Here is a 10033-nt window from a genome sequence, read left to right as displayed (position 1 = left end):
GGCCTTGTGGGAGGCAACCAATTGATGTGTCTCTTTCACATTGATGTTTCTGTCTCTCCCACTCTATCTAAAAATCAATGGAACCCTGGCCAGTTTGGCTCATCAGTTAGAGCATCAGCCTGCGGTCCACAGAGACCCAGGTTCAGTTCCCGCTAAGGGCATGTACCTTGGCTGCAGTTTGTCCCCGGCCCTGGTTGGTCATGTGGTAGCAGCCACTCGATGTGTCCCTTTCACGTCAATGTTTCTCTCTCTCTCTCTTCCTCTCTCTCCCTCCTGCTCTATCTGAATAAAAAATGGAAAAATGTCCTTGGGTGAGGATAAAAAGATACATACATACATAAAATATCAATGGAAAAAAGGTGGTGTCCCGTGGGACCCTTTTGTACAGTGTTGTCAGAGAGACACGGGTCTCAATGAAGAGCACATTAGTGGTCTCCGGGGGTCACGGCTGGGGAGAGTTTTTGGGTGATGGAAATGCTTGGTACCCTAATAAGAGTGGTAGTGACATAAACCTAAAGAAGTCACAGGACTGCACATGGACAGAAAAAATAAAAAATAAATCATTATCACTTCTTGATAATTTTTTTAATGGATGGTTATTTTAAGAAGCAATTCAATGAAGAAAGGGCAGTCTTTTTTTTTAATGGTGTTGGAACATCTATATGGAAAAATAAACCTTGGCTCATACTCAACATGAACTCAGACTAGATCGCAGATGTAAGTATAAGTTCAAAGGCTATGAAACTTCTCAGAGAAACGCTCTATGACCTTGAGGCAGACAAAGAGTTTGTAGATATGAAACAAAACTGTGATCCATAAAAGACAAAAAAAGAAAAAGAAAAGAAAAGAAAGTAGACTTCACCAAAATGAAAACTTTCTAGTGTTCAGCAGACACTTGAGACGAAAAGACAGGACGCAGGCTGGTTAAACGTAGCTGCAAGGGACCCGAGTACAGAGCATGTCAAGTTCTCAAAAACCCAGCAACAAGCCAGAGGACAACCCAATTGAAAATTGGGGTGAGGGGGAAGCGGATTTGAAGAAATTAAAAGACCTCTTATGAATTCTGACTTTCCTAAAAGGTTAAAAACCTTAGGTGGTCACCTCGGACCTGTAGAGACCTTGGCCGTCATGACTCCCGTCCTACCAAGAAAAGGCGGAATACACAAAGTCGAGGCATTCCCTTGCACCCATCCGAGAATCAAGGTCACAGGGCAGGCCGCCACCCGCACCCCTGGAGGGACCAGCACAGAGTCACAGCTGGGACCTGCTGCTGGGGCCGAGGGCTGGCTATGGGGACACATGGCTGGGGGCCGTGTGCTGGACAGTGAGAAACTCCTGGGACCCTCACTTGTTTGCGAGTTTTCCCACCAGGAGCCCCACCAATCTCTCTTGGTGAAGAGCAGAGATAAACCCCCTGTTGTTTCTGTTGGGGAGAAGAATTATTAGGGTGTGAGCCTAGAGCTTTCTCCATAACAAAGTCCTCTGGGGTAGAGGGCAAATTCGAAATTGAGGGAACTTCCTCTTCTTGGTAAAGAAATCTACAAAAATCCTACAGCGGACGTCATACTTAATGGCTAAAAACTGAAGGGTTCCCCCCCTCAGACTGAGAACAAGGCAAGGGTGCCCCCTCGTACCCGTCCTGGTCGACACTGTACTGGGAATTCCAAGGGCAACGAGACAAGGAAAGGAGAGGGGGCCTGTGGATCGGGAAGGAAGAAATTAAACTGTGGATGACAGCTTGCCTACAAAGAAAATCCCAAAGAAAGGACAGACAGACAAACAAACCTGGAACTATCCCATTATTATAGCAAGGTCACGGGATACAGAGTTCCTATACCAAAGTCCATCGCTTTCCTATATCCCAGCCATAAGCAACTGGAATTTGAAATTTTTAAAAACACCATTTTCAGTAGCACCCAAAAAACCCTGATCCCCAGTGTGGGGGGCATGCAGGAGGCGGCCAATCGATGTTCTCTCTCATCGACGTTTCTATCTCTTTCTCCCTCTCCCTTCCTCTCTCTCTCTAAAGTCAATAAAGGAAAAAAGAAAATTACAAGACTCGATGAAAGGAATCAAAGATCTAAATAAGTGGAGAGACCTCTGTTCATGGACCAGAAGATTCAATGCTGTTGAGACGTGAGCTCTTCCCGTCGGATCTATAGATTCAATGCAATTCCCATCAGAATCCTGGCAAACCAATCAGGGATTAACACACTGAGTCCAAAGCTTACAGGGAAAGAAAACAGACCCAGCACAGCCAACACGACATTGATGGAGAAGAACAAGTGGGCCTCACCCAACTTCGTCTGACACAAGCTTTTGAAACTCAGGACAGTGTGGCCTCGGCTGAAGAACAGGCCACAGAGCAACGGGACAGGAGAGGGAGCCCACACACTGTCGACCCGTCTTGACAAAGGAGCCAAGTCAGCTCCGTGGAGAGTGGCCGTCCTTCTCATAGTGCACCCGGAGCCGTGGGAAGCCTACGTGCAAAAGAGAAAAGGAAAAAAGAATCTGGTTACAGCTCTTACACTTCTCACAAAAGCTGAGAAGTCAAGTCACAATAGATCTTAGACCTAAATGTAAAACACGGCCCTGGCTGGTTTGGCTCAGTAGTTAGAGCAGCGGCCTGCGGGCCAGAGATTCTCAGGTTCGGTTCCCACTAAGGGCATGTACCCCAGTTGTGGTTGGTCCCCTCCACGGTTGGGGTCATGTGGGTGGCAACCAGTTGATGCCTCTCTCTCACATCAATGTTTCTCTCTCACTCTCTCTCGTTCTCTCTCTCTCCCTCCCCCTCTATCTGAAGATAAATAGAAAAATATCCTCGGGTAAGGATTTAAAAAAAAAAAGAAAATGACCAGGAACTGGAAGAAAATATTTTCAAAAGAATGCTAGGACAGAGGACTTGTATCCAGAATGCGTAAGAATAGAGAGAGACACATTGTAACGCAACACTAAAAAGATACACACTTACTAAGAAAGTGAGCGAGTAGTATTTGAGCGACCAGTGAGCTCAAGGCCGTGTCTAGCCCCTCTCTCGTTCCCACGCAAGGGGCAGTGACTCTGGGCAGGACAGAGAATGTGTGTGAATCAGCACCGAGGGCCTCAAAGCCGTACCTGGGACACGTCCCGCTGCGAGGCTGACACAGGCCGGGGCCAGGCTGACAGACTGTTAGTTCACGCACCCACCTGCCCCGTGACCTGGAGTTCACCAGAAAGAGGAACACTTGTTACAGAGACTCCTACAGAAGTGCTTAGAGCAGCTCTATCTGTACTGGGCACAAACCCTAAATGTTCACCTTCTGAGAAATGGACGCGCAAACTGCGGCTCTTCCTTAAATGGGATTCCGTTCAGAGATGAAAAGGGACAAAGCCCTGGTCAGTGCCCCCCAGACAGACCCCGAGAACGGGGGGCGGCACCAGGGAGGAGGGCGAGAGGCCCCGGGGGACGAGAATGTCCCCTTTCTTGGTAATGACCTGCTTCATGCGTCTGTCACGGGGGTGGATGCTTCTCGGAAGGCTAACGAGCTTCGCTTTGAGTTTTATCTAAAAATCAAGCAGTGCTTGAAGATAAAAGCCGAATGGACATCGCTGGCGTGACTAGCTGGGCCCCGGGGGGAGCTGGCTGCTCAGGGCCGCGGTCTGGCAGCCCTCCCGTGTGTTCTGCTGTGGACACGTGGAGCCCACGGGCCAGGGCCCGGCGGGGGAATGTGGGGACGGAACGGGAGGCCCCGCACGGACTCCCGCTCCACGCGGTCCCTGAGGGAACCTGGGCTGGCCTGGGTCCAGTCTCCAGGCCCTGCGGCTTCCAGAATGTCCCCCCTCTCCTGAGGGGGCGGGCCCGGTGTGTCCACCGCCCAGGGTGTGGTCTGGCAGGGGCGGCGGGTGGGTTTCCTACGGGGCTGCCAAGGTGGAGTTCCTGTTGGGGTAGCCTCACCCTCTCTGGGAAAGCCGGGGACCCCAAAACGCTGCTGGGAGCACGAGCAAAGAAAGGCAGCTCCTCGTCTTCCGCGCAGCAGGTCCCCCTCCTGGGTCGCAGTCCCCCTTCTGAAGGGGCGTCCGGCAGGCGCAGATGTCGAACTGGAAACATAGAGGGCGGGGGGGGGGGATCGTGGGCAGGACACGGCGCCCTCTGTGCCCGGAAACGGGATCTGGTGGGGTGAACGCAAGCTGCCTCAATGCCCGGGAGGCCATCCCCAAGCTGGGGCCTCGCGCGGGCACAGGACTGCCGGGGTCCACGGGGACTGGGGCGCAGCCCCGTGCTCAGCTGGGAAAGGCAGTGACCCCGGCTCCCTGGTCCCTCTGGGCTGGAGCACCATGCCCGGCCACATGCCCTCAGGGAGGGGCCCATCCCACACACAGGGTGGGGGCGTTCACAGGTGATCCCCACTTGCCAAGGGTGCGGGCTTCTCCTCCAAGGTCATCACATCCTGGGGTCTGGATGAAGACCCAGCCGCGGCTTTGCTTTCTTAGAAAAGCAGTTTATTTGCCGATGTTTCCAGGCGGGACACTTACTGAATTCGGTGAGCTGGGCCTTTGTGCCGGCTCAGCTTCTTGGGGCGCCCAGAGTTGCCTCAGCGGGGCCCCCATGGCTTCCCTGTGGGGAAGACCCGGCCCCACAGATGGCTGCCTTCGCGGAGGGAACTGGTGGCCATGACGCAGAGCACAGGAGAGCCAGGGACCCTTGCCCCGTGGGGACGCAGCCCAGGCGCAGGGAGCTGACCGGCTGCGGAGCCAGGAGCCGGGACGAGTCGTGGAGACTGAGGACCGTGGCCTGTCTGCACGCAGGCCTACCAAGTGGGGTGAGCGACCGGTGTGTCCTGCCCCGGGGAAGAGGCCTGGCTGCGGCAGGTCCGCTGTGGGCGTTCCTGGCTGTGCTCAGGATGGAGGTGTGCGCACAGGTGTGGCGTTCCCAGGGGCACCTGCCCAGGTGCGAGCTTCCGGGGCTCCCCTGCCCGTGGGGCCCGGGATGGGTCCGTCCCTGACACGTCAGCTCAGGTTCCCTGCTCAGTCTGGCTCCCGGCGGAGCCCCCGGGCCGATGGCCGGTCTGAACGTGTCCCTCTCGTTCTTCTTGGCCACCATCGCCCTCTGCCAGGCGGCCAGGAGGGCGTCCAGGGCCCTGCTCCCCGCGGGCGCCTGCGTCAGCTTCGCCCTGGAGGCGGCGGGCGCGGCCCAGCTGGGGGCCTGCTGCCTGGAGCTGCGGGTGCTGGCGGAGTTGGGCCCCTGGGCCGGGGGCTTCGGGCCCGACCTGCTGCTGACCCTGCTGTTCCTGATCTTCCTGGTGCACGGGGCCACCTTCGACGGCGCCTCGGCCAACCCCACCTGGTCCCTGCAGGAGCTGCTCCTGGCCGAGGCCTCCCTGCCCAGCACCCTGCTGAAGCTGGCGGCCCAGGGGCTGGGCATGCAGGCGGCCCGCGGCCTGACCCGGCTCTACTGGGCCTGGGAGCTGAGCGACCTGCACGTCCTGCAGAACCTCATGGTGGAGCACTGCAGCTCGGCCCTGCGCACCACCGTGGCCCACGGCACGCTGGTGGAGGGCGCCTGCGCCTTCCTCTTCCACCTGACCCTCCTCCGCCTGCGGCGCAGCCTTCCCGTCTGCCGGGTGCTGGCTGTGGCCCTCCTGGTCACCGGCATGGCCTACGCAGGTGAGCCCGGTGTCTCCGCTGGGTCCCATCGGAACCTCTGCCTTGGTGGCCGCTAAGCCGCCGGCACCGTGGGCACCGGGAGCGGGGCTGCCGGCCGAGGGGCACGGACACCGGGGCCATTGCCCAAGAAGCTGGTGGTGCGATGGCCAGCCGGGCTGGACCGTGCGGTGGTGGGACCCCGCCCCTGTCAGGGCCATCCTTCCTGGCTGGGCCATTCCAACTCGGAGCTCACACCTGGGGCAGGTGGGTGGTGGCGCAGTCCCCAGGGCCCCGCCCGGGCTCTGGCCAGCAAGCCCCTGCCCATCCCCACTCCCCGGGGTGCCCTTCTTCCTCCCTGTCCCCCCACCCTCCTGAAGTGGCAGCAGGTGCCCCACCCCCTCTCTGGGGTCACTCCTCGACCCCAGCAAGCCTCCTGACCAAATTCCCATGGGGTCCCTCAGCCCCTGTGGGAGCTGCCCCGAGCCTCCAGCCGTGGCCACGCCAGCACCCCACTCTGCATTCGGCCTTCAGATGGAGGTCACCTGTCCTGAGTCCCCTACTGGGCGTGCCCCAAAGTGACAGGGGCACCTTTCCCACCTTTGTGGAGAAGCAGAGAGCCATTGACCACTGACCGCACGTTCCAGCTGCCCCTGGTTTGGGGACAGAGCTGGGCCAGGACGTGGAGGAGCCAGGCCAGGGCCCCTAGGAGGGTCCTTCCGGCTTGCACCCTCCCTCTGCCCCGGGCACGGGGGACGGGTCGGGTAGGACGACGGGGCCTTCAGGGCAGGTGGCCGGGGTGCCCTGTGCGGGGTGTGGACATGAGCCCCGCACTTGTCAGGCTCCCTGGGAAAGCCCCTGGGACCATGGCCGCGGAGCAGTCAGCCGGCGGCCGGGGGCTCCAGGCTCGGGACACAGCCGGAAGGGGCCGAGGCCGAGCTCTCCCAGGTCCCATTCAGGGGGCTCAGTGAGGGCAGATCTGGCACCGGGGGCTCCCTGCCCATGGCGCTGACCCTGCCCAGCACCCAGCACACTGGGAGACCCAGGCTGTCAAGGGCCCGGAAGCTGCCGCTGGAGCCGCACACAGGTGGGGAGGTCGAGGCACACCTGAGCAGCTTGCCAGGGGCAGGGCGCTGTGGGCAGACTGCCTGGACCCCACCCTGGGGTGACACCCAGGACCTGCTGTCTGCACAGGAGCCCCAGGGTGTTTCCCGCAGAGTCCGTGGGCCTGGCCTCCGCCTGCCCGCGTCGGGCTCGTGTCCCCAAGGCCTGGACCTGTCCAGGGAGGTGCCCGCTCACAGGGTGGTCTGCCTGGCCTGGGGCTCAGGGACGGCGGCCTGGCTCTGGCTGCTTCGTCCTCTCTGTGATCTGTCTGTCTCTCTCTCTGTTTCTTGTTCTGTCTTTATCAGTTTCCCTGTCTTTCTGTCTCGGTCTCCCTACCTCTCCATGTCGGTCTCTCCCTCAAAGAGGCTCCCTCAGGCGGGACGTGCTGGAGAAGGGGGCATGAGTCCATCCCCGGGGAGAGAGGTCAGGGCCTGTCTGTGCTTCCTCCTCAGCTGGGCCCTTCACGTCCGCCTTCTTCAACCCCGCCCTGGCCGCCTCAGTCACCTTCCACTGCCCGGGGAACACCTTCCTGGAGTATGCCCAGGTGTACTGGCTGGGCCCTCTGGCAGGTGAGAGCCCGTGGGGCCGCCGAGGCAGCGCCCCCTGGTGATCAGGAGCGGGAAGTGGGGGGCCGCTGGGGGGCTGGGAGGCCCTGGGCAAGTCACTTCACCTCCCGGCCTGTCCCTCTGCAGCAGGAGTGGTAGCACCTACCTCGAGGGTTGAAGGGGGTGCATGCAGCACCCTGTGGGCACCCTGTGGGCCCAGGGGCCATCCTCCAGGATTACGGCTGCTGGGGGCATCCATGGAGACCAGTCCGGCCAGGGCCTGACCTCTGTGGGGTTGGGCAAGAGCTACCAGGGGGCCCACACACCACAGATTAAACCCTCACGGGGTTCACACCACATTTAAAGAGAACGTGTCCTCCTCTCCGCCTTCCCAGGGCCTGGACAGCCAGGTGGGAGTGTTGGTCCTGGCGTCTGGGCAGAGCCTGGGTGGGGAGCAGGACTGGCCCTGCCCTGCCCCTCAGCCCCTGCTCTTCCCAGGCCCACACTGAGGCAGGAAGCAGCCTGGTCAGAAGGTGGCCGGACGGGCTCCCCCAGTGGCTCTGGGCCAGGTCACAAAGCATCGTCCACAAGACTAAGCAGATCCTGGTGGCTTGTCCCCATCTCGAAGGGGCAGGTGTCCTGGAGGATGGACATGGCTGGGAAAGCCAGATCAGGGTCCAGGAAAGGGTCTCCCAGCCCAGGTCTTCAGCCTGCCCCCAACCCCAGCCCAGGTCTGCAACCCCCACCCCAGCCCAGGTCTGCAGCCTGCCTCCACCCGGGTCTGCAACCCCCACCCCAGCTCAGGTCTGCAGGGTCCCCCGTCCCAGGGAGGGTCCGGTGGGTGAGTCTCTATGTTGTCGGGTTGCAAGGGCCCGAGAGCCCTGGTCTGAGCCTTGGTCTCCTCCAGGAATGGTGCTGGCTGTCCTGCTGTTCCACGGCCGCCTTCCCCGCCTTTTCCAGAGGAAACTGCTGTACAGTCAGAAAAACAAGTACCGAACCCCCAAAGGGAAGCTGGCCCCAGGACCTGAAGACACCCAGATACCCACAGAGAGGAACAGAGGCCAGGAACCTGGGCGGAGGCGGGTGGGACAGCAGCTGCCAGGTGCCCTGTGAGCTCCATGAGGGGCCAGGTCTCTGGCTGGGCCCTGGGACCCCCCCTGGCGGAGGGGGGCGCAAACCCAGCCCCACTTTTCCCCTAGAAAGCACTCGTCAATAAAGCATCCTCAGACCGGCCTGTCTCCCCGCCTGGCAGAGCTTCTGCTGGTGGGGGCTGGTCTGAGACCCCATCTTCCTACAAGGCCTGTCCCGCCTCTTCTTTATAGAATCAGAACCACAGGGAAGACCCGGAGGGAAGGCCAGAGTCCAGGGGGCAGCCTGGTCCTGAGAAGACCCAAAGGGAGAGAGTTCTGTGCAGGACTCCTGGCTGCCCCGGACATACGCCAGCACCCACAGCCCAGGGGGGCCTGAGTGCCTATGACACCCTGAAACCTGCCGGGGTGTGTGGATGGCGGTTGGAGCCCGAGGCTGCAGGGGAGTGGGCCAGACACAGGGTCCCCAACCCCCCATTCGCCACCAGACCCACAGGCCCTCAAAGCCAGGCAAACCCTGCCAATCACAGGGCCTTCAGCGCAGACCCCGGGCCCCCCCAGGCTGGAGGAGACTCACGTTTCCTCCCCAGAGACCAGAGGACAAAGGCCCCACAGCTGGGGTTCCCGGAGCCCCACCCAGCCTGAGGCCCCACGCTATCTTCCCACCAAAGACAGGAGGGAGAACCAAGGCGAGTCCTGGCTGACCTTTCCCTGGGATGCCACGCAGAGGCCCAGGAGAGAAAGAAGAACCCCCGCCCCACTCGCTGTGGCCCCCACCCACCCCAGCCTGCAGTGTGTGCTCTGTCTGAGCCCCGGCCTCCTCCCGCCCTAGAGTGGCCTTCTGGGAAGGAGTGAGCAGGGGACACCCTGCATCAGGCCTGAGGGCCAGCCCTGTGTCTCCCAGAGGACCTGGCAGGCTGGGCAGAGGCTTCTAGAGCGAGAGCCGGGAGCGCACAGGGGCGGTGGTGGGATGGGGGTCTGTGTGGGTCACCGCAGCAGCCGCACACAGAGCGGAGGTTGTGACTCCTGGAGGAACGAGGGGCTCCTGAGGGGCAGCACGGGCCAAGGCGGGGGCGGCAGGCGCGTCTGCCCCCAGACGAGGTCCCTTGGGTCCCTGCACGGCTGTTCCCGGGGCAGAAGCCGCTGCCCCTCCGGCGGTAAACTGTACCAGTCCGCTGGCACCAGAAACACAGACGCATCGCACAGCAGTCAGCAAACTGGGAGAATGATCTGAGGGGTTAGAATCCCTGTTGCAGATTTCAACCCTGGAAAGCGAAGTCCATTCCACTGAAGGAACTGCATCGAGGGACAGGGACACGGTTTTCAGAAGGCTTTCACGAGGCCGTTACTAACACGGAAGACAACGTAAACATTACGCTTCCCATACAGCTGAAGGTGCAGCGATAAACTGTCCAAACAAGTGTTTCCAGTGATCGTCACGCATCAGATTCTTCTGCTACAAGTCACAAGAAGTGTCAGAGGGAACATCGGAACGGCACCGCGTGGGGTTGCATCTCGAGTTAATTTAAACGTGCACAAGACCGATTTGTACAGAGGACTGGATACGTGCGTGTCAATGGCTCTGTGAGAGTCTGCAGCTCTAAATGCACTAAAACTTACGTCGCAGAATGATTCCTTAGAGAGGCTCACGGGACATGTCCCATTACAGGAGCCTTT

The 10033-nt window shown here is 60.0% G+C and overlaps 1 protein-coding gene across 1 annotated transcript; it reads left to right on the top strand.

Moving 5' to 3' along the window:
• Positions 1-5036: 5036 nt before the first annotated feature.
• Positions 5037-8381, top strand: LOC118625082 (aquaporin-12-like). Its single transcript, XM_036253379.1, has 3 exons — positions 5037-5643; positions 7176-7292; positions 8176-8381. The coding sequence occupies exons 1-3, from the start codon at positions 5037-5039 to the stop codon at positions 8379-8381; spliced, it is 930 nt and encodes a 309-aa protein (XP_036109272.1).
• Positions 8382-10033: the final 1652 nt, after the last annotated feature.

The sequence above is a fragment of the Molossus molossus genome, unplaced genomic scaffold (genome assembly GCF_014108415.1).
Source record: "Molossus molossus isolate mMolMol1 unplaced genomic scaffold, mMolMol1.p scaffold_m16_p_11, whole genome shotgun sequence".
Lineage (NCBI taxonomy): Eukaryota > Metazoa > Chordata > Mammalia > Chiroptera > Molossidae > Molossus > Molossus molossus.
The sequence above is the reverse complement of the archived record's forward strand: the minus strand, read 5'-3'. Positions and strand labels throughout refer to the sequence as shown.